General features: G+C 40.0%; 1 protein-coding gene across 4 annotated transcripts in view; it reads left to right on the top strand.

The window, feature by feature from the left end:
- Positions 1–25748, top strand: part of LOC134209880 (homeobox protein orthopedia) — a 181724-nt gene that overhangs the window by 44749 nt on the left and 111227 nt on the right. For 3 of the 4 annotated variants that reach the window (XM_062685901.1, XM_062685902.1, XM_062685904.1), the window contains exons 2-3: positions 15740–15930; positions 16014–16172. In XM_062685901.1, the coding sequence (XP_062541885.1) occupies positions 15740–15930; positions 16014–16172 (350 nt within the window). The remainder of the gene's footprint in view (positions 1–15739; positions 15931–16013; positions 16173–25748) is intronic. The other variant, XM_062685903.1, reaches the window with a different exon arrangement.

Genomic DNA, 25748 nt, shown 5'->3' with positions numbered 1-25748 from the left:
GTGGGCTCGGTTGTTTGTTTCCGATATGACTGTTTATGAAAGTTTGAAAGTGTTGTTTTTATGTCTTGTCCAATGGCGGTTTAAACATTGTTTTCGTTGGCGATGAGGCCTCTGGCTGTTTACATTCGGCGGCGTTAAATGGTGAGTGACATATGTTTTGAAAATCTCGAAAATCAGATGAAAATTTAATTTGATGAGACCGAAGTTCATGAAAACCAAATAATTCAGATTTCTTAACAAAGGGCGACCCTCAAACCTCGCTTTCATATAAGAATACCTCAACAAAGTGATCAAGTTCTCGAGAAAAACAGACCCAGTCAACCCGAAAAATCTCACTTGGTGTGTGGTTTACACGCATGACTACAGTCCCCGACGACGTTCACCCAAGAATCAAAGCTCGAAATCCGTAGCCGATCCATGGTGGTCAAAAACCTGAATGATTCCACCCGCAGCATTCAGCTTCATCCATCCAGGAAGCCAACCATAAAACTTACAGAGAAAAAAAAACAAACCATCGATCGGGAAGCTATCCCTGTTTGCTTGTACCTCATTATAATGATCATTTTATTCGAACCCGTCCACGGTTGAGCGGGGCTCTCGCGCGCGATCAACTTCAAGCTTTGGACCGTATCGGTTCGCTGGCTGGCTGGCAGCTCCGTTGTAAGACTTCTCGTGAACTCAAATCGGGGCTGTCTGTCACGAACCTGTCTGCACGTCTGGCAGGGCTTCAAACTAAACGCTCACGGCTGTCCACCGTCATCTTCTTCGTCATCGTCGCACGGTGGAGTGTTTGTTCATTCTGGCGAAAAAAAAGTATTCATAGGTTCAAATTAATTGTGTTATTGCAATTCAATTCGTCCATTACCCAGGAAAGATCGCCACTCTGTATCTGATGAGTTTGGTCTTACCCGGTTTCAATTCTAAAAATTCAAGTTGTTTTTATTTTATTCATTTAAATCAGTGGTCCCCAGCCTGCTTGCTATCGAGGGCCACACAGCAATTTTGAACTGTTGAAGCGGGCCGCGGTATATTTGCAATATATGTTTATCATTTCGAAATGAATTTTGAAGTATAATACAAAGTAATCAAAAATCTGTTTAAAAAACGCACTTGTAAGGGCATTACATACTACAGCGTAGCTGAGTTTTAGTTCATATTGTTACACACGTCTGCGATAGTAGACTTAGCATAAAATTACTTTCCTAACAAAATCTCCTCGGCTTTGTTGGCAAAACTATTTTACCAAATAAACATCTGTCGACCGATTCTAAGTGTTTTTTATCCTCGATGATTATTGTTCAATGAAAGTCGTTGAAGCCAGGTCGTGTTTTTGAAGCCAGGTGCCATGTACTTATTTTCTGACTTTTCGATCTGAGATATACAAACAGGATTATACCTGCATTGCCCGACGTGTCGACTCGTTTATTTGATCTTTTTTCAAAGAAAATGCTCATCAGGAAAAAGACTCAATAACGGGCCGAAACTTCGGACTCTGCAAACATAAACCCGTTTGAATATCTCAAACTAACAAATTCAGAAAATAAGAACAATTATCCCAGTCGAACTACAACCACTTACCAGAATTATTGAATAGAGTAAATCTGAGTAAATCTTTACTCTGAACTATTTACCGTGTTTTTTATTATTTTCAAGTAATTAAATTTTCTGGAAACCTTTTCTTCATCATCCCAACTAATCGCAGCATGACAAAATCTTGATTTCGTTGAACATTTTTCTTAGTGTGAAGTACGTTAACATGACGCATTTTCAGGAATTATAAATCAAGAAATTTTCAATCGAATTTTGCCACAACTTACCTTATTTATAAGAATGAAAGAAGTCATATAAGGGTGCAATGTATGACAACATTATTTTTACCTAAGAACGTTATATATTCAGCTTGGTTAAAGCGCCAAAAATACCATCAAAGTATGTTGCCATTAGACTACATAGCATGTATGAAGTGAGAAATTTATTTAATCTTGATGATAAAAAGATACTTGGTTTATATGTTTCTTGAATATCAAAATAATGTGAACTAGACATACACACTCAGTTTTCATTTCTGCAGCTCATCAAAATCCGCACAGCCGTGTGCCCAGCAAAATAAAAAAAACTGATATCTCGTCAAAAGGTGAGGTGAGGTTTGTTAGCTGGGTTTCGGCAAATTATTCGCTGATTTTAAGCAACTTTGACCGATATCTCGGCGAAAAACATGTTTGCTAGGGCTCGGCTGTGCGAATCCCGGTAAAAGTTGAACAAATTGCTGAGAGCCCGGTAAAAAAAATTAAGTATGTATGCCCAGCCAGAGTACAACGAAAAACTGGACACGATGAAAGCTTTTCCTGGATGTGATATTTGTCAATGGGCCACATGTAGTGTATATTCTGAAACCCTTCGCGGGCCGCAGGAAAAGGCCTCGAGGGCCGCATGCGGCCCGCGGGCCGCACTTTGGGGATCACTGATTTAAATATTAGCCATTTTTCACATATGTATAACTGCCTGACACAAAACACACTTATGTGCTTCTTTAATTTTTTCATTTTTGAAAAATCATTTTGTCCAGAAACCTGGTACAAAAACCGATCTGTGCATCGCCGTTGTCGTCACTATAATCCTTCACGAAGACGTCGTTCTGTTTTTATTGAACATCGTTTGTTTGATGTGCCTTTGCGAGGGGAGCAGAGCGGAAAGAGAAAAAAACTGCACCACAAACGGTAGCCAAAATCGTATACATGTGTTAAAATTAACACCTGCGAGGAGTAACACACAAGCATCCCAGTCCGCAGCGGGCTAGCAGCGAGGCTGACGAAAAGCGAGTGAGCTGCTGCAGAATGGATCGCTCGCTTCCAGATCGTTGAGGTTGAAACTAATGAACAGATTTCATATATGTTTTCATGAATTAACCACAACAGCACGGCCACGGTAATGAAGTATGGATCATGATGAGGCTTGAAGTGCAGTACCGGGCGTCGACGGGAAGGAGCATGGGGACTGCTGGCTGGTGGCGGACCGCGACCTGATGGAATCTGACAAGTGCAACGATGCATTCAGGCTACCGGTTGTAACCCAGATACTTGGACAAAGAGTCACACAAAAGGTGTGTTTTTGAATATTCAATCAATATTTTTGAAGGGTAGGTGCGAGAGCTACCAGAAAAGGAAATATATGATAGGTTATACGAATCAATATTGGTCTTTGATTTAAAATTCAGTAATGCAGTTTTCTTTCAATGTTTGCGTTTTTTTTAGAAATAGGCAATAACTCACTGGAACTGTATTCTTCATCAGCAAATGCACTGATCAAGAAGATGTGTGTAGCTACCAGACAATTTAAATACTCACGTGATGTGAATGTGTACTACTCACATGTGGTAACGTGTTTTGGCAAATGGATTGTGACTGCTTCGACTATGCGTCCAATTTGGAAATCTTGGGCTCATTCAGTAGTCGCTAAGTTGCGAAGATCGACAGAGGTCCTTCGTAGCTTGGCTGGTTAAAAGCACCAGTCTAGCGTACTGAGAGTCATGGATTCAAGTTCCATCAAAGGAAAGTCTTCTTCTTCTTATTGGCATTACATCCCCACAATGGGAAAGAGCCGCCTCGCAGCTTAGTGTTCATTAAGAACTTCCACAATCTGCAGTTATTAACTGCGAGGTTTCTAAGCCAAGTTATCATTTTTTGCATCCGTATACCATGAGGGTCACACGATGATACCTTTTTGCCCAAGAAAGTCGACATAATTTCCAATCCGAAAATTGCCTAGACCGGCACCGGGAATCGAACCCAGCCACCCTCAGCATGGTCTTGCTTTGTAACCGCGCGTTTTACCGCACGGCTAAGGAGGGCCCCCTTCAAAGGAAAGAGGTTACCTCCTGGGACGAGACCTGCAAAGATGGCTTTCTTTTTTCTTGTTTTGACACTTGTTCTTCTTTTCATCACAGTTGATCATCAATTCTCAACTGTTTCCTTGAGTGTTTCACCTAAATCCCGGGTAGAATCTTCTGAGCACAAAAAACGTGTTTGCAATTTACGAATTTCTAAACTTATTTTTATAAATATTTTCCTATCGGAAATAAAACATGTATTTATAACTGTTCAATAATAATCTGTCCGGCTATTGTAGAATACTTTTCTAAGTGAAAAAGTACTCGTAAAATAAAATCATTCGGAACACTTTTCGAGGGATACCAATACTATCACACAAAAAGGTGCTGGTTGCATCTGACAATTCGTGACAGCGCTTGCTGGTTGCAGATGAAGTTACATTTTTTCCTCTTTGCAAGTCCCGTCCCAGGTTATCTCCAGTCTTCTTCTTCTGCAATGGCTCTACATTCCAACTGGCCTGCTTTTCAACTTGGGTAAAAGTTCCGTTAGTCGTGGGTTTTCCTATAGTTGTGGTAGTAAGAATTTTAGATAATTAACGAATTAATAGCAGCCTAGGATAGGATGTGACAACACCATTGAGACTGCCTTGTTGTTTTTTTAGTCAGTTACTTTGACGAGGTGGTCGCCAGTGCAGCCAAATTAATGTGGTATAAAATCAAAACATGATATTTTTCTTTCCGTTCCATCCATTATTTATGCAATATAAGCGATAGACTAACAGCGAGAAGTTTTCGCTAATGAAAATATGACTTTGAGATCGAAAATGACAGAAAGGTGAATGATAATGCTCAAAATCAACAGTTTTAAGCCTTTACAACTATTCAGATAATTTTTACACGCCGCCGAATATTTTTACCACGCCGATGGCTATTACATGCAATAGGGTGATGGGCTTCGTATTTACTTTTTTAAACATCATTTTAAATGATAAGTTTTGTTCCAGCTCTATTGTAAATTGAAAGTTATTAGTTGAAATACGTATCCATAAAAGTAACAACGTTGTGGAATTAAACGGAATAGTACTTAACTCGTGTTACGACAGGCAAACATAAACATTTGTTTCCGAGAAATCTTTCAGAAAATTTGATAATTGTTTATTAAGAAATTAAGAATTTTCTCCTAGAACGCCATTAGAAATTCGTATTAGATTTTTTGGAGTTTCAGTCTGAAATTATTTCAGAATTTTATTAGATTTGTTTTGGGAAATTCAAAAATATTTTCCTCTGGAAATTCCTTGTGAACCTTCGGAAATACTGTTTATTGCAGAATCCTTCAACCCTACAGAAAGTCCATTGAACAATTGGGTTGAGTTTTTTAAATGATTTCCAGAGGAATTTCTAGGGGGATTCGTTGTGGAAAAGTTCTTGAACAAATTTCCAGGAGAATTCCTGAAAATATTTCTAGGGAAAAGTCAGTTGAATCTGCAGACAAACTTTTCAAAGAATCTCTGATGGAATTCCTCAAGGAAAAAAAAGTCTAAACGATGATCCGTGAGAGTTCTAGAAGTAGAGGAATTCACGGGTAAATTTCAAGAGTGAATGCTTGTGGAATTTCTACATTCGAAAGAAAATTTTGAAGGAATATCGGATTTTTTTGAAGATTTTATGGATTTTACGTCTAGAACAGGAGGAATTCCTAGAGGAAATCCGGAAGAATTTCTGGAGGAAATCCGGAGGAATTCCAGGAGGAACTTGTGGAGGGATTTCTGGAGGAACTTGTGGAGGGATTTCTGGAGGAACTTGTGGAGGGATGTTTGGGGGAACTTCCGGAGGAATTCCAGAAGAAACTTACGGAGGAACTTGTAGATCAATTTCTGGAGGAACTTCTGGAGGAATTCCTGGATGAACTTGCGAAGAAACTTCGGGAGAAACTTCCGGAGGAATTCCAGAAGGAACTTGCGGATTAATTTCTGGGGGAATTTCCGGAGGAATTGCTGGATGACCTTGTGGAGGAATTTCTGAAAGAACTTCCGGAGGAATCTCTGGAGGAACTTTCGGAGGAATTTCTGGAGGAACTCCCGGAAGAATTTCTGGAGGAACTTCCGGAGGAATTTCTGGAGGAACTTGTGGAGGGATGTTTGGAGGAACTTCCGGAGGAATTCCAGGAGAAACTTACGGAGGAACTTGTAGATCAATTTCTGGAGGAACTTCCGGATAAATCCCAGGATGAACTTGCGGAGGAATTTCTTTAGAAACTTCCGGAGGAATTTCTGGAGGAACTTCCGGAAGAATTTCTGGAGGAACTTCCAGAGGAATTTCTGGAGGAACTTTCCTCCGACGGAATTCCTGGAGGAACTTCCGGGGGACTCCTGCAGGAACTTCCGGAGGAATTCCTAAAGGAACGTCCAGAGGAATACCTGGAGGAACTTCCGGAGCAATTCCTTCAGGAATTCGTGAAGGAAGTTCTTCTACACTCGTTCTACAGTCATTTGGCCGAAAGGATCATCCGGCCGAATAGATCATTCGGCAGAATAGGACATTTGACAGAATTGGACATCTGATCGAATAGAACATTTAGCCGAATAGGAAAGGCCCACTTGGCCGAAAGTTGTTTGGCCGAATATACCAGTTTGCCGAACAGACCATTAGGCTGAAAGTCATTTGACTTGAAGGGTCATTTGGCCGAAAGGGTCACTTGGCCGAAAAGGCCATTTTGGCCGAAAGGGTTACTTGGCCGAAAGGGGCATTTGGACGAAAAAAGGGTCATTTTGCCAAAAGGGTCATTTGACCGAAAGGGTCATTCGGCCTAAAGGGTTATTTGACCGAATAGGACATTTGGCTGAATGGATCATTTGAAAAGTGAGAAATTAGGAGTGAAAAGAAAGTTGTTTCAGTTCTCATTCCTCATTTTCACTTTTCACTGAAAAAAGTGAGAAGAGCGCTTTTTCCTTTTTACAGTGCGAAGAGAGAAATGAAGAGTGAGAAGTAAGACGTCTTATTACTCACTTCTCATTTCTCACTGTATAAAGTGAGAAGCACGAAGTGATTAGTGGGACGTCTCACTACACACTTCGAACTACTCACTTTTACAGTGTGAAGTGAGAAATGAGGAGTGAGACGTCTCAATTCTCACTCCTCATTCCTCACTTTTCGATGTAAAATGTGAGAAGCACGAAGTGAGTAGTGAGACGACTAATTACCCACTTCGCACTACTCACTTTTCACAGTGAGAAGTGAGAAATGGCCTATTCAACCAAATGACCCTTTCGGCCAAACAACCCTTTCGGTCAAATGACCCTTTCGGCCAAATGGCCCTTTCGGCCAAATGACTTTCGGTCTAAAAACACAGATTTAGAAGCTACAAAATTGAAAAACAAAGCAATGAAAAGGAATTTGATTTGTTTCAAATTTTGTAACATAACAAGTTAGCGACGAAATAGATGCTGTATTTCTTTGTTTCGCGATGGGATCAATATATGGTCAGCTACAAAAAAAAAACCTTTAATCGTTACTCAAAGTTTATTTCAGTATTCAACCGCGGTCATTACATCTTATAAAAGGTGATATAAACACCGCAAGGTAGTACTGGGATATTCTGGGTTATCCAAATTATTCTTGAGTTTGGGACTTGAGATCTACAGCTGCTCAAAAGCTTTTTTCGGTACGCAAAGCTTCGATATGCATTCAATTATATCCATTACATCTCCTGAGAGGTTAACAGATATCGTTAGATCGTTTTGGGATATTCTGCGTCATCCAAACTGTTCTTGAGATTTGAGCTTGAGATCTTCAATATGCATTCAATTTTATCAAACTATCCTTGAGTTTCGGACATGAGATCTACAGCTGCTTTGAAACTCTTTTCGGTACTCAAAGCTTCAACATGCATTCAATTATATTCATTACATCTCCCGGGAGGTCGACGGATATCGTAAGTAAGTTTTATGATATTCTGGGTAATCCATACTGTCCTTGAGTTTGAGACTTGAGATCTACAGCTACAAGAAAATCTTTTCGGTGTACTGGAAGCTGCAATATGCAACCTATTATGTCAATTGCATCTCTTGGGTGGTTAACAGATGTCATAAGATTGTTTCAAGATATTCTGGACAATCCAGCCTTTCCTTTTATAAGATAGTTTCAAGATATTCTGGGCAATCCAGCCTCCAGCCTTTTCCAGAACTAAACATCTACAGCTGCGAGAACATCGTTTTTCAGTACTCAAAGCTTCAATATGGGTCATTCCATATGAAGTGACCGAGAAAAAATGCAAACGTGCAATCGACTTTCTTAGAATTAAATGAAATTTTGACCAATAGTTTATGTATGGGTTATACCCCAAAATCCAAAATTTCGTAGTGATTGGACCTCCCCACGATCAATACGACCATCCCCCTTTTCGGACAAATGTATGAAGCCCATCATTTTGATTTGTTAATCTCTCTGGAACTGTGAGGCCTATAATCAATCTAAGGTAACCATTCGAAAGAAGATTTTTCAAGGAATTTATAAAACAATATTTTTTGATGTGCAGTGTTGCCAAATGAACAATTTTTAAGTTTTTGCTCGAAAAATGCATTTTTTACCCAATGAGTATATTTTGATTTGAAAATGACCTCACCAACGTGTTCTTTGGCCATTTTACATTGAAAACGCTTGAAACCCTGAGGTACTATGTTCCGATCTTGAGATACAGGATTTTTAAAATGAAAAGTCCTTTTTTCACTGTGAACATCGAATATTTTTACTAATTTCCGAACATTCGCATTGACACATACACACATACACAGCTCGATTGGTTGCTCCCCCACTTTCCGAATCGCGATTGAAATTTATATGAAGATCAGTATGGATTTTTTTTGCATTTTTGCTCCTAGAGGTTTTATTTTATCGTTAATTCAATCATCTGACTCAATACTTTGCCATATAGTCTGAAGGATGCCGAAAGAGTTGGCTGAAATATTGCTGGAAATATTACAACGCTTCGAAGATTGATTTTTGAAATCATATGCAAAGAATCAATGTTTCTGGCAGCACTATCTGGCGAACTGTGGTTGTTAGACGGCAAAATCATTTCTATTTCCGGAATTTTCCTTTAAAAATTAATCCGAATAACTACAATTTGTTCCTCAGCCCTAGAAGATTGAAAATTTTGAAATAACGCTCAGTGATTGGTACACGTAGTTTGGCAGTGCTGGCAGAATTTCCTATTTGAATTTGATTGGTTCGGACTATGGGCCCGAAACATATGGTCAAAATACTATTTTCAAAATGCACAAGAAATGCATCACTCCCGCAAGGTAAATTAATCAGGGTTTTAGATAATCATATCGTTTCTCTGCCGTAATTGCCTCTCGTATGTCATTCTTATGCTGTTTTTTAAGAAAATATTTGTTTCTATGATTGAAACACGAGTTTTTCGGTTCCTTAATTTAACGTTATTTTGTAAGAATAAAACAGTATAAAAAATATTTCGGCTCCGTAACGCTTAACAGCATATGTGCCGAAAGCTTTTGAAATTTATTAATGAATTATAAAATTAAAAATAAATCTTTCCATAGCAGGTGAAATACTATAGTACCTATGTGAGTAATAGTTTAATAGTACGCTTTACAACAATACAGAAAAGCTATTTCTTCCATAGTGACTACGTTGCCAAGTACATTATTTTCTATTCAAAGTTTTGCAATGTTTTACAATTTCTTTTAAGAAAACAATATCTTTGAATTCTTGGCAATTCCATAAAAACCTTGATAAAAACACTCTAGCAAAAAAAGTAAAGGTTAGGTATGCATAACAAAATCTTATGTGATTGATAAGGTCCATATGAATCATATAACATTCAAAACTCTATAACTCGAGAACGGCTCATAATACCTTGGGGTCTCGAGTGTTTCTTATGCAAAATTCTCTGGAGAACACGATTCTGGTGTTATTTTCCAAATAAAAATATACTCATTGGCAGAAAAATACAATTTTATACTTAAAACGCAAAAACAATACAGATGGCAACACTTCTACTGAAAATCGATACTTTTCTCAAAAAGTTTGAAAATTTTTCTTCAAAATGCATAATAAGAAGTTATTTGTAGCTTTAAAACTGTCCGAGATATGAGTCTTTCAAAAATATGGTTTTTACAAATCGTCAAAAACGGGGGGTCCCATTTGCCGAGGGGTTGTCTAATCATCAAATAAATTTGGATGTTTACATATAATCGGTAGATAAACAAATTCACAAAATTTAATAAAAATCGGTGTAAGTCGATTACAAGTGGTTCGGTCACTTGGTATGGAATGACCCATATGTATTCAATTATATCCATTACGCTTCTCGGGTGGTCAAAGTATATACTCGAGTAACACACATGTTGAATGTTAGATGCCGTAACTTATATATGACCGAACTCGGTTACATTTAAGTTGCTGTAACTAAATCGGTTTAAAATGTGTTGCTTGGGTAGTAAGATAATTTAGGGATATTCTGGGCAATCCAAACTGTCCTTGAATTTTGGACTTAAGATCTACAGCTGCTTTGAAGGTCTTTTCGATACTCAAAGCTTCAATTCATTTCATTTGTTTAGTCTACATCTAAACAGATAACACTGAATCAACAATTTGACGCCACAATACTTGGTTCGAGGCCGCATCTCTCCATCCTCCAATGCGCCTCACGCTCGCCAGGTCGTTTTGCATCTGGTCTACCCATCCCGCTCGCTGTGCTCCACGCCGTCTCGTACCTGCCGGATCGGAGGCGATCGCCATCTTTGCAGGGTTGCTGTCCGGCATTCTTGCAACATGCCCTGCCCATCGTACCCTTCCGGCTTTAGCTAACTTCTGGATACTGGGATCGCCGTAGAGCTGGACGAGCTCATGGTTCATGATTTGCCGCCACACACCGTTCTCTTGCACACCGCCAAAGATGGTCCTAAGCATCCGTCTCTCGAATACTCCGAGTGCTTGCAAGTCCTCCTCGAGCATTGTCCATGTTTCATGTCCGTAGAGGACTGCCGGCCTTATTAACGTCTTGTACATGACACATTTGGTGCGGTGGCGAATCTTTTTTGACCGCAGTTTCTTCTGATGCCTGTAGTAGGCCCGACTTCCACAGATGATGCGCCGTCGTATTTAACGACTGACATTGTTATCAGCCGTTAGCAAGGATCCGAGGTAGACGAATTCCTCGACCACCTCGAAGGTATCCCCGTCTATCGTAACACTGCTTCCCAGGCGGGCCCTGTCGCGCTCTGTTCCGCCCACAAGCATGTACTTTGTCTTTGAGGCATTCACCACCAGTCCAACTTTTGCTGCTTCACGTTTCAGGCGGGTGTACAGTTCTGCCACCTTTGCAAATGTTCGGCCGACAATGTCCATGTCATCCGCGAAACAAATAAATTGACTGGATCTGTTGAAAATCGTACCCCGGCTGTTACACCCAGCTCTCCGCATGACACCTTCTAGCGCAATGTTGAACAGGCACGAAAGTCCATCACCTTGTCTTAGTCCCCGGTGCGATTCGAACGAACTGGAGTGTTCGCCTGAAATCTTCACACAGTTTTGCACACCATCCACCGTTGCTTTGATCAGTACCCGATCAATAATGCATAACAAAATTATTACAAGAGGAGTTATTTATTTCAGAAAAATATTGTTACAAAATGTGTCATAAATTTTGCTGGTTAGGGCTCATTCACAAATTACATAACGCAAAAAAACACAGATTTGAGCCCCCACCCACCCCTCCGTGACTTGTTTGTAACATTTGCTTTATACCCACCCACCCCCATCTGTGACGCATAACGTGTTATTAAAGTTTCACTAAAATGCTGAATTGGTATTTTTAGTGAACTTTTCCTTTACTTCATTCATAGTACATAATAATACTTCAAATTTAAATTTAATTAGAAATTTTGTTTTTTATATTATTTTATTATCCTAGACAAACCGTGACATTTTGTAACGCAATATTGGGTACCCACCCACCCCTTGATGCGTTATGTAATTTGTGAATGAACCCTTAGTTGTTGAAATAACAAAAATTATATCAAAAATACCTCTATCCATAACACAATTAAAACAGAGGTTGATACCTTCATATCAACATTATAACAAACGTTGATATAATTTTTCTGTACAAAAATCTACTTTCAAGGTAATTGCCTACATCACGGATAGAAAGCTGGTACGCTACCACGACGGATTTCCATCCATAATGTAGGCAATTAACTTTGTTCCAGCTATGCATTAATATCGAGCGGGTTCAAGTTATACTGAAGGTGATTACCTCCGATTTTGTTTCCAATGTCTACAAAAAATGTAGGCAATTATTTTGTGAAAATAATCATAACTAATGTTGTTATAATTTTGATATGAAATAAAACTGGCCGAAGACACATTTTTATCGAATTATCTAATTATAACACACGTTGTTTTAAATAACAACCATTGATATAATTGAGATATAATTTTGTTATGCATTCCTGATCGGGTATGGTAAGCTTCCCAGGGAAGCTGTTCCCGTCCATAATTTTCCATAGCTCTACGCGGTCTATACTGTTGTATGCCGCCTTGAAATTAACGAACAGATGATGCGTTGGGACCTGGTATTTATGGCATTTTTGAAGGATTTGCCGTACAGTAAAGATCTGGTTCGTTGTCGAGCGGCCGTCAACGAAGCCGGCTTGATAACTTCCCACGAACTCATTAACTAATGGTGACAGACGACGGAAGATGATCAAAGCTTCAATATGCATTCAATTATATACGTTACACCTCTCGGAAGTTTAATAGATATCGTAAGTAAGTTTGAGGATATGCAAGGCAATCCAAACTGTCCTTGAGTTCGGAACTTGATATCTACAACTGCGAAAACCCTCTTTTTTCAGAACTCAAAGCTTTAAAATCCATTCAATTACATCCATTACACCTTCTGGGGGTCCTACGGATATCGTAAGATATTTTATAGATATTCTGATTCATCTAATCTGTCCTTGATATCGTGACTTGAAATCTACTGCTGCGAAAATAGCTCTTTCGTCACACCAAGTTTCTAACTGTATTTAACCATGTGCAGTACAGCTCCTGGGTCTATTCTGCATCTTCTAATCTTTTCAGGACCAGTAACGTGAGAAACTCATGTTACAAAAACAGTTTCGCCCTGACGAAACCCCAAAGTAACCATTAGCACTTTATTTCGCCTTTTCGGCAATATAAAGCTGTATAAGCCAGGCTCTATAAGGCTAAGTATAAAGCATGTTTGCACTGTGACAGCGTTATAGTCGCACGTACGAGTTTTTCAAATGCTTACGGTTACCTGGACAATCTACTGCTCTAGGTGTAGATCGCAAGTTCTGAATTCAAGGACGGTTTGGATAACCCAGGATGTCCCAAAACCATCTAACCATGTCTCCTGGTATTCTGGAATATGTCATGGACATGCTTGAATACATATCCAAGATTCTAGTGTCGAGAGAGCTAGTGTCGTGGCTGTGAATCGCAAGTTCTGAATTCAAGGATGGTTTGGATGACCCAGTATATCCCAAAACCATCTTACCATGTTTTCTGTTTTTTCTAAGGCTTCTAGTGCTGAAAAATCTAGTTTCGTGGCTGTAGATCACAAGTTCTGAACTCAAGGACGGTTTGGATGACCCGGGATATCCCAAAACCATCTAATCATATCTACTGGTCTTCTGGAGTATGTTATAGACATGGTTTAATACATATCCAAGCTTCCAGTGTCGTGGCTGTAGTCGCATGTACTGGACTCAAGGACAGATGATCTAGTACATACCGAAAAACTATTTTGCAACTTGTTTTGTCATTTCTCCATTATTTATTAATCACGAAAATAAATGGGATATTGTGTGAAACCGCTTAGAAAAATTTGTGCCTTAAATGATTAAATAAAACGTCCAAAGCTAATTTAATTCAAATAACCTAATAATTACAACAAAAATAAATAAAACAAACCAATAATTGATGATCAATGATTAAGCTTCAACTTATTTATATAATATTTCGCTTGAAAGGATAAAAACGTCGAAAGCTATTTATACCAATTACAATTAAAAACAAATTTTAAAATATATTCACATTTGAATTTGCTTTAAAAGATAAAAACGTCTAAAACTTTAAGCAAATTCAATCAATTTATTTCAAAATATCCATCCAGCTTTACAACAGGTCGTATTTAATGGACCTTCGAACGTTTTGGAAACAACTGATGAGTCTGTCATAAGACGAGTTCGTACAATTCCATTTAATTCCATCATTTGATTGTACCTTGATAGATACGTATTTTGACCTCAACAGTAAGGCCGTCGCAAGTGGTGAAATTAAATGGAATTGTACGAACTTGTCTTATGCCATTCCACTAAAAGCTCAAAATAATTTTCTTATCAAACTGATGAGCATTATAAATTTCTGCTAGATTACAAACATAAATTTAAACGATAATTAAACTAAGGCCACCATTCGATACGCGTTGAAAATCGTACCGTAGACCGATATCAAAACAACGCTTTGAAATTAAAATTAAATAAAATCTAAGCAGCACTTCCACTAAAGTCGTTAGTAGTACAGTTTCAGGAATAAATTCCATAATTCAAGAGCGAAGGAAATAATCTGAAATGTGATGAAATATCCACAGACTTCATAGACCATAACAAAATTAATTTGAGCGTCGTTTTCAGTGAAGCATATGCAGTAAAATTTCACACAAATGCTCTCGATTCCGTTTCCAGCTCATCGTTGCTCATATTCAACCGGCAGGCAGGTGTGAAAAACTGCACCGACTGTGAATACTTCCCCAGGTCACCACAATGGGCCATCGAAACTGGAATGGTGACATCCATTCCCTGTCCCCAGAAAACCTCCCCAATCCCATGCAATACTCCTCCCGTCAGTTTGCCATCCTGGATCGGACGGAATGGCCAAGGGTTTAAAACGAAACCGTTGAAAGCGGTGATAATGTTTAATTTAATTTTATTAAAACCTATTTTATACTGCCACGTTTTATGTAGATGAACGTTCTCGGTACGTGACTCGATGCGAGGCGGCCATGATGATGATGGTCCGAAATGGATGAAAACCTCCCACCTGTACTACTGCTGCTGTTCGGAAACGGATGGCATAGCACTGACTTCACTGGACGGGCTGAGGCGAAAGGAAGTGAATTGCATTTATCGTAAAGTAGAATTTCGTCGTGCTGACGATGTTTCCCGGTACGGAGTAGAGTCGGGTAGTGGTAGGAAGGTTTACGAACAAAGTGTCTGCCAGTGTCACGCGTTTCAGCGAATTTTCGTTGTCCTTGCTGAAACGTCGAAAACTTTCCGGAAAATCGAAACGTGTAAAATGCATTCTCGTTTTGTTCACTTCCATCCGCACTAGTCGTTGTCAGGGTCAGATTTATGACTGGGTTTGTACACCTTAAGACTGCTGATTAAGATCCCTCATAATCGTATGTTTTTTTATGGTTTTGGTTTTGTTGAATGAATTCGTTTCAATTCGGTTTCAATTAAGTTTGAATCTACCTGCAACCTTCATTATAGTATCAATAAAGTAATGCGATTATTGACCTTAATCATCTTCTTAATCAAATTTTAAAACCTTCCAAAATATACCTTCAAACCAACTCTTCAAATGCGGCCCTGGTTGTGTGCTGTTAGTCGGCGTCCGGAACAGGTTGACATTAAAGTAATGAGAATCGAGTGTGCTGCACTCGGATGGTTCCATTTGGATTGGATTGGTGTATTCTGTCTCCTGAAGAGATGCATCCCCACCTGGCTTTAACTAATTAACGCTGTTCGGCTATTCATTATCGTACCCGACAGTCGAACATAAAAATCAATAAGAGCAATTAGTTTCAACATTCGGCATTCATGCTTTCTCTTTCTGCTTTCCCACCTTCGTTCACAGGGCCAAAAGAGTGCGACCTGCCAAAGGCGGCCATCACGTCCCTGCACGGTGGCAACGGCTTTGGCCCGGTTCCGAACTCGGCCAGCTCGGACAGCAATGGCAATCGGTTGCACACCAACAGTGTTGGATCGGCTGGCGGTGGCGGCGGCGGGGCTGGTCTCTGCGAGCCGCACAACATACACCAGGATCAGGTAAATGTAGCTTAGCGTCCTGCCGCTGGGTCCGCGCCCGGTCCGCTCCATCCAAGTGAACGCCTTTTCTTACTCTCCATTAGAATACTGACAAAAATGGCAAACAGAAGAGGCATCGAACACGCTTTACCCCGGCCCAGCTGAACGAACTGGAACGGTGCTTCTCGAAGACGCACTATCCGGACATTTTCATGCGGGAGGAGATTGCCATGCGGATCGGGCTGACAGAGTCGCGAGTACAGGTAGGTGGTGATGAATTTTCAGCGCTTGATTTTTTTTTGTATGCGTGGGAGGCAAGAAATATGAGAAAAGAATGGCCACAGGAATTCATGGCTGCTTGATGACAAAAAGATTGCAAAATATAATCATGTGGGCTTCGTGGCCGTGTGGTTAGCAACGTCAATCGGCTAGACGCATATGCTATGGAGTGTGGGTTCGATTTCCCGGCCCGGCAAGGAGGAAACTTTTCGTAATCGAAAAATTCTCCAAGCTAGGTGTTAGTGTTCGGTTTGTAACGACCTCTAGTCGAAGACAGTGCTCTTGTCTTTTTTTAAACGCATAAAATGTCTCCGATTATTTTCATGTGCGCTTATTTTGCAATGTAATGAAGATTGAAGATTCACTAGCCAAGCTTTAAAACCGACCAAAAAGTGTACATTCTCCTTCACTCTTCAGCCAAATAGGTCAAAAGCCTTTCCATAACCTGTTTGGTAGAATTAATTATTTTCAAATGTTGCAAGCTGAGATGCAAAACCAATGAAAAATTTACCAAGCATGTGTATTCTTCAATTTTGTTTTTGCAGATAGGTAGTGAAGAATGCAATAATTAAAAGTCATCATGAAGAAAATCGAGAAAAAAATTGTTCAAAGGAGTAGTAAATTGTGGTAAACAAGTTAGGGAAATGAAATACTGTAGCTAGTTTGTTCTAAAACGGCGTGAATTAGTTACGAAAGATAATATCAATTTGTCGGCCATCACCGTTCCGCTAAATTTGAATAGAAAATTATTGATTGCAGAAAAACTGAAATAAAAATCAGCTGCTTTTTATGGTACCACACCTATAAATATGCGTTCACGACGCTTCCTACCGCAACGACCCCTTGCTGCTGATCCTGAACGCGCTCGGATGGATGGCGTGACGTGTGATGGAAAATCACGCGCAGCCCCTTAATGGAGCGCAATGATTTTACATAAAAGTCACCCCTCCGTCGTCTTGTGCTGTCTGCGCTTACGTTGGTACGTTTACGATGCTGCTCTGCTGCTGGCCGGCTCGAGGGATGATGGTGTGGTGAACTGGCGATAAATCACTTTACTACGCTTTCCACTGCTGCGGCCCACACCACCCCAAAACCGTGGGCCAGGAGCGAGGAGAGCCGCACGCAATGTTTACAGATGGTGTATCTAATCTAAAAAGGATAATAATGTAACTAATGCTTTTATATTGTCTTGTGATGGTCTCTTCTGGGTTGACTTTTCCGATCTTGACATCAGGGGGTTGTCGAGTTTGACGGTCCCGGAGCGGTGTGCGGCATCGGGCTTTCTGACGTGACTTGACGGTGGGGTATCGGAATCGGATTGATTTTCTCGCCGTTTTGCTGAACGTGGGTTCTCCTAAGGTGGAGGGAACAGGAATGATAGCGGTTTGGTCGGGTTCATCCCCTGAAATAATCCGGTTAGGTTTTATTTGCCGAGCAGTGAGTGAGTACAAGGCGACGGATGACGGCACGGCTACAATCGGAGTAGAAATAACGCAGGTTAGCACTGCAAAGTGTTAAATAAGAAAGTCCCGTGGGTATCGTACACCGCACTGGTTGGATATGATGTGTGGGCATTGAGCAATCGATATTTAGAGTAGCTTTTATTGCGAAAAAGTTGTTGCTGCCAGATGAGTTGTTTAATTCCGCAATGTAGGCAAGGATGTGAGCCAGAAAAACTTCAGCCTTTGGAGAATGAGTTACTAAAACTCAAATAATAAGGGCCCACGTAGATTACAACGTTATTATATCTGTGAGAAGCTTTAATCGGATCATTTAGAATATTGTTTTCAATTTAAATGAAAATAATTCCATACTACCGTGAGGCATCGAAATCCGTACACTTAAGCACCTTAGTATATGAAAAAGTCATTAGAAAATAGGAATCGAATGTAAATAAAACGTTTGTCACTGACACAGGAGCATGAAGGCTTCTAGTTTTGAAGTATTTCACATTTACTCATTAAAAACTACGAAAAACATGATAAAATAATGGATAAAATCTACTACTCCTGACTCGAAATCCGTCCACCGTGGACGGATTTCGAATCAAAGGATCAAAATCCGTACAGCTATTATTTAACTAAATATTTAAATTGAAGCAGTCTGATTGACTAAACTACAACTGTAAATAGTTCGATACGCACCTTGAGAAGCGATCCCTTCGATTTGTATTCCGCTTATCTTATGTAATGATTCGCAATTAGCAATTAAAACACAGTTACTTTTGGTGCAATTATGCTCTACCCGAAAACAAAATGGCTGCAAAAACTCCGCGTTTGGTGGGTGGTGATTTGTTTTTTTATGTTGTTTTAATTTCAAAGCTTACTTTCCATTTCTTTACCTTAGACGCTTACTGCCTACTATCTGAACAGGATAAGATAAATTATTTCTACATTAATTATCTTTAACACCCTTTAATTCATTGATATCTCATGATGTGGATGGATTTCGGTCCCGCACGGTATGACTAATCAGGTGAAAGACGACTTTCAGGAAGAATATGTAGCTGGGATGTGTAAGATAGGAAAATATAAAACAATGCTATAATTATGTTCTTAAGGCACAAAGTTGTTGAGGGCTAAAAGTTTTGAACCATAACTATGCATTAAAAATTAAAAATCTTGATGACGGAAAAACTTCTATCACAAAAAGATTGACAGTTCCTTGAGAATAACATTTCCCTGAAAACTGACAATTCACTAAGAATAACATTTCTCCGAAAATTTCATTTCCTCGAAAATGACATAACCCCGAATCGCGGTATACAGAAAACAAGGTAGGCTCGTTAGAAAAATGACACTTCAAATGTGACGCATATTTTATCGCCACATGTTGGAGTACAAAAGTAAGCATGCTGCATCCGTAGAGCATCGTCTCGGTCCAGCTTGTGCGAGGATAGCAGTGACGTCACGTGTTTACATTCAAACTGATTGTTTACATACCTGATGAGCCTGCCTTGTTTTTTGTATGCCGTGACCCTGAATCGACGTTTCCCCGAAAATGATTTTTTTTTTCCTGAAATATCAATTGCAATCGGAGTAGGCCCCGCGTCCGAACATATGCGTATTTTTTCCGCGTGATATTTTTACAAGTGTGTCTGATGAGCTAAAAATCGGCAAATGCGTACAAAATGTTGATTTGATAAAATGCCTAAATTTGTGGATTCAGTGATTATGAAAAAGTGTTATACGATGCGGAAAGAAGCTACATTATTATAATAGAAATTATCAACCCATTTTTTATAACGGTGAGGATGTCCTAAGTTGCTCAATCCAAGATTGTTCATAGCCTATCTATTGGTTGTCTAGTTCATTTTCTGTTTTCCATCTTATATTCTTCTCACTTCTGAAGCATATAGAATCTTGTTGTTTTTGGACATGATAGAAATTGAACAAATACAGTGCCATTATATAAAATTCAGGTATTGGAAATTATGGTAGATGTGGTCTGGGGATGCCGGAGAGGATTTGTCAGCTGCTCTGGTGTGAACGAGGTGTCGGTTTTTTTGCGGATTAGAGGTGAGGAGCATTTTTCCGTGCGGAGGGGTGACTGCTTCGTTCAGGGAAGGGCCGTTTGGCTGAAAATCATTCGGCCGAATGCCATTTGACCGAACGCTACTAGACCGAAAGTTGTTTGGCCGAATGTACCATTAGGCCGAAGGTACCATTAGGCCGAAGGTCATTTTTGCTAATAGCCATTTGACAGAACAGGTCATTTACCTGAACAGATCATAGGCTATTTGGCCTAATAGGTCAGGTTGTACACTATTTCGCCGAAATACTTGTTTTGGAATTTTTTTCCGGAGTGCGACTTTCCGCGGAACTACCAATTCTCCGAAAGACATTTCGCGGAATGCGTTTTTTCACCGAAAGTCATTCGGCGGAATGCATTTGGAAGAACTCAGTTAGAATAATTTTGGTTGAAATATTTATTGAATTCTACTTAACTGCATGGTGCTAGTGTTTTGTAATCTGGTCTAAATTTTGTTGGCAATAAAAAAGGCAATGCCCGGTGCAATAGGATAGGAGGAATGGAGAGAAAGGAAGATTCTTAGAATGGATGCGTCTGCGTCTGTGTACAAGGTTAGGAGAGAACTGCCGGAATCTGGAAAAGTGACATAAGCACCAATTAACTACATGGATATTTTCTATTTTTCTGTTAAAGAGCTTGATGAGTAGTACTCGTTAACACCATTTTTGGCAAATGGCATACACGGCACTTTTTCTGATTACGGCAGCAGGAGGATTTCTTTCAATAAAAGGGCTTGCCTCCCAGGAATAATAAAGGGTTTATAGGTACAGTTAAATTTTCGAAAAGTTCTTGTATTCTGAGGCCTTCCTTAGCAGTGCGGTAAGATGCATACCCGAGCAAAATCTGAAAACGTAATGAGAGCATATGGAAAACATATTTTGACATTGATATCAAATTGAAATCATTTTTTTTTTCAAATATGAATCATCATGACTGATAACATATTTTGATCTCAATTTGCTGTTGATTTCTAAATTGTATGATCTAACATCAAATTGTGTACCTATCTATGTTGTTATCGGAAATTGTCTCGATCTTTCTGGGCATAAAAGTTTCAACGTCTCACTTCTCAATTCGCACTACTCAGTTAGAAGTGAGAAATCAGGAGTGCCAAGTGAGACGTCTCATTTCTTATTTTCCTTATACTCCTCATTACTCACTTCTTGTTTCTCACTTCTCACTATTTCGAGTGGTCTTTAATGCCAAACAACCATTAAAATGACCTAATCGTGCAATATCGACTGAAGTTGGAGAATGTTCGATTTCATGCACCGTCTCGTCAACTCAGAAATCGCCAACTGATGTGGATCCGTGGCCACCGCACCCATTAAGGCCAAAATAATCCATTAGATTTATGCTGCAGACTATTGAATAAAATATGTTACTTTTTAGGTTTTTGACTAATTTTTAAAAACAGATATAAGTCAAACAATCCGTCAGTGCAATCTATAAATTGAAGACGGTGTTCAAATAAATAAATAAAACTCGTCCAGTTGGCTTTTTCGGCCAAATGATCTATTCAGCCAAACGACTTTTTCGGCCAAACGGCCCTTTCTGCTTAATGACTTCTTCTTCTTATTGGCATTGCATCCCAACACTGGGACAGAGCCGCCTCGCAGCTTAGTGTTCATTAAGCACTTCCACAGTTATTAACTGCGAGGTTTCTAAGCCAGGTTACCATTTTTGCATTCGTATATCATGAGGCTAGCACGATGATACTTTTATGCCCAGGAAAGTCGAGACAATTTCCAATCCGAAAATTGCCTAGACCGGCACCGGGAATCGAACCCAGCCACCCTCAGCATGGTCTTGCTTTGTAGCCGCGCGTCTTACCGCACGGCTAAGGAGGGCCCACAAATGACTGTTTCGGCTAAATGACATTTTCGGCCCAATTATCATTCGGCTAAATGACTTTAGGTCTAACGATCTGTTCGGCCAAATAATATATTCGGTCAAACAACTCTCGGCCTAGTGGCCTTAGGCCAAATGGTTTTCGGCCAAATGGCCCTTCTCACGAAAAAATGCTCCTCACCACTACTCTGCAAGATAAACTGACACCTCACTCACACTAGTGCAGCTAACAAATCCCCTCCGGCATCTCCAGACTACACCTACCATAATTTCCAATGCCTGAATTTTGCATAAATGGCACTGCATTTGTTCAATTTCTATGGTGTGCTAAAACAAGAACATTCTATATGCTTCAGAATTGCGAAGAATATACGATGGAAAACAGAAAATGAACTAGACAACCAACAGATAGGCTATGAACAATCTTGGATTGAGCAACTTAGAACATCCTCACCGTTATAAAACGGTTCGGGAATTTCCATTGATATCCATTGTTTTGCGTCCGGTAATGGCGGCGCTAGTTCCTCTCAATAGGGCACTGCATGGAAACATCTCTTTCTCTTTCGTTCCTCATAAATTTTGATGTTTACTGGCCTTGTTGTTTTCTAATTTCTTTGCAGCGAGAAAGAGACAAACCAGTCCGTGCAGTGCCCTATTTGACATTCAAGAGGTAGAAAACTTTGGAATTCATCAAGTTTACCATGATAAAAAAATCATAAGTAAATAAACAAGTGTCAATCCTCCTTGAAAATATTTAAGAACTATTGATGCGGGATCGACTGTAACTTTTATATTTATTTTACGGCTACGCAGTCTTTAGTTTTAGAAACGAGTTTATTCGTTGCCCAACGTTTCGACACGGGGATTGTGTCTTCCTCAGGGGGTAAACTCGTTTCTAAAACTAAAGACTGCGTAGCCGTAAAATAAATATATTTAAGAACAATTTCAATTCTGATTTTCCGTTGAATATCTCATATAATTCTTCATATCCTCAAATTATCACTCAGGGAGTTGGGTTGGCGTGGAAGGCAGAAGGCCAGACCGCCGGACCCACTAAACCCACCCAAGTAACAGAAGGTTACTTAAGTTACCCTCTCTTCTAATGCCCTGTCCCCCTCGGGACTACCTTACAGTATTACTTACTGAAAGTACTCCTCCCAAAACGACACCTTTCACAGTACCTCTCTTCGATGTTTTGTTCTACGTCTGAGCGCTTTGGCTCCCTTGTTGGTGCCACCAAGCACGCAAAAGCGTTGAGCCCTTGAGCCTTTTATTTTTTCCTTGTGCTATTCAGCACCAAATCTATTCCCTTTTTCTTTTTAGAGCCATTTAGCTCTTAACGTACTCGCAAGCTACTAAGATAGTCCCCGGTGACGGATCATCCTACTTCGATGGGGAGTCCCCCGGCTTCTTGCTTAACCGTTGAGCCATATAGCTCACGCCTTGGTCGCGAACTACTCGAATAGTCCCCGGTGGTGGATCAATCCTACTCCGACGGGGAGTTCACCGACGTCAGAAGCTCCCCCGTAACCGACGATCCGTCTCAACGGGTGACCGGACGAGTGCTGAGGTCAATCCAAAGATTCCGGGTAGAGATAACTTCCGGTTCAATGGTGCCCCGACGACCCGGAGCCGGTGCATTCGCACGCCACGATTTACTCAGCTGGTCCCCGCCGGTGGGCTTCCGATGACCGAGTTTTGATTGCCTTGAACCATTCAGCTCTCACCTTGTTCATTGAGCCATTCAGCTCCCGCCTCGGTCGCGATCGTGTACGACTCGGATAGTCCCCGACGGCGGATCTAACCTACTCCGACGAGTTCCCCGAAAGCGGGAGTTCCTCCAAAACCGGCCGTTTCGTCACGGTCTAAGGCTACGCGCGGTAGCTCGCGCTGGCGTTCCCATTCATTATCGACATATATATTAACGACTTCCGCCGCGGAGTATTCATGGTCCGTTATCCGTAAAGGCTGGCTGCTGCTGCTCTATTCGCCAACTTCGTTGTAAGATGTCGGCTATAATAATAGGCATCATGCCCGCGAGTACACATGCCGCCTTGCGAGATACGGTGCGTTATGCGCTGATGACTCTCAGGCACATTAGCCTATGAGTTCTCTCCAGCTTGCAGTTTACACTCAACGCCGATCCCCAGGCTGGACCTCCGTATCGTGGACCTGCGCTTACTGGAGCACGCCCTAGAGCTGTTCGCCATCATCCTAGATAGTGCTGCTATCGCCGTCGATGCGCGCTTGCAGGCGTAGTCGACGTGACTTTTAAAGCTCAACTTATCGTCGTTATTATTTCAAAGATCTCTTGGAGGTGATATCGCAGCCGCCGACTCTAATTGTTGCCTCTTGAACCGATTTCCGGTTGTTGACGACTATTTGAGCGAATGACGTATTCTGCCAAATGACCTATTCGACCAACTGATTTATTCGGCCAAATAACTTATTCGGCCATAAGACCTATTCGGCCAAATGACCTATTCGGCCAAATTACTTTCGGCCAGATGGGTTTCGGTCTTATGGTTTGTTCGGTCTAGTGACATTCGGCCAAATGGCTTTCGGCCAAACGACCTTGGCTTGGTTCACATTGCGAGCATTTTTACCATTATGACGCCTTAATGATAATATAAAGTAAATACAGTAGGGTAAATCCGGGTGAGATTCCACCCTTTTTAAAATTCAATATTTCTCCAAAACAATTACTTATTGTTTTTTTGATAGTTTAGAGATCCTACTACATATTGTAGAAGTCATTTGCAAAACAAAATAAAACGGATTGTAACATTTGTATTGAAAAAAAAGTCAGATGGGTGAGATGCCACACCTCAGGGGGAAACGCTGCACGTGGGAAATATTAGAGAAACGAGATAATTTTGTTTGGCTATGAACGATATCGATAACGGTCCCTTATCATTTGATACACAAATTAATTTGTTTCTCATAATTGTGATGTTTTCAGTGGTGAGCACGCATGATTGTTACCGACACAGATTATGTCGACACAGAAACTACACAGATTAAATCGAAATTGTTCCTTGTACAAATATCATTATCCTGGAGCATTCAATTAATAAAGTAACAGATATCCTAGGACTTCTAGATTTCTTGGGCGGGATTCTGCAATATCTTGGTCTTCGTATTTTACATGATTCTCCCACTTGATAATAAATATCTCATTGAAGTTCTGATAGTTTAGGTGCAGCATTATGACCCTATTTTTTTACGACATCTCGCAATATCACTATATAAGGTTAAATACTATTATTCTTCCATTTACTTCCACTATTAATAGTGGAAGTAAATGGAAGAATAATAGTATTTTAACCTTGTAGCATTTCTAAGACGCTCTAAAATAATTAATTATCACTATATAGTTTTTACTGACAGCATAAGCTGCTTACAAACATTATCTATAAGCTTTTTAGAGGATTCACACTGTGGAATAAACATGTGAATTCGTAAGAATTTCGCAAAATATCGTTATTAAAAATAACGTTAGAAATTTTACGGCATCCGCGAAATAAATAATAGTGTGTAACTTTTCGGCTGATAATAATGAGCCGTTACAACTTACGTTTTTGTTTTCGCTAAAAAGGCACATTCTCACATACATTTGCGCCAACAAATCATGTCTGTTGTACGATTTATAAGGTGCGGCGCCTATACCAACGCGGCATCTTACCCGGATTTACTGTAATAGATATGAAAATACATTTATTTACCTATCGTCGGGCTATATATATTTTGGAAGTCCGATAATAGCAATCTAAATTATTCTTTTATTAAGCTTACCTATGATGATAACTGAAAACCAAATCAGCGCTACTTTGCAGTCAACATAAGTTTTTTTGTAAGAAATATTTCATTAAAAACGAGCTGCATATTATTCGAGAATTTCCTACATAATAAAATTATCTGTAGTCATCTGGAGTTGATGAATATTTTTTCAAACAGTTTTTTTTTTTGTTTTTCACCGCGGGTTTGTAACTAATTTATTCTCTAGATTAGCATTTCACGGTGATAATGAACATAAACAGCATTATTTTTCGTGACACGTTTGGCTTACTAACCTAACCTTACTAACCAGCCATCATCAGACGTAACGTGCTGGATGTAACCTTTCAGCTTGGTCAGTCAAATTACCCTGTACGACTGTACGACAAGCTTGAGACGTT

Source organism: Armigeres subalbatus, chromosome 2 (genome assembly GCF_024139115.2).
Source record: "Armigeres subalbatus isolate Guangzhou_Male chromosome 2, GZ_Asu_2, whole genome shotgun sequence".
Lineage (NCBI taxonomy): Eukaryota > Metazoa > Arthropoda > Insecta > Diptera > Culicidae > Armigeres > Armigeres subalbatus.
Note: the sequence above shows the minus strand (reverse complement) of the source record. Positions and strands in the feature narration are given on the sequence as shown.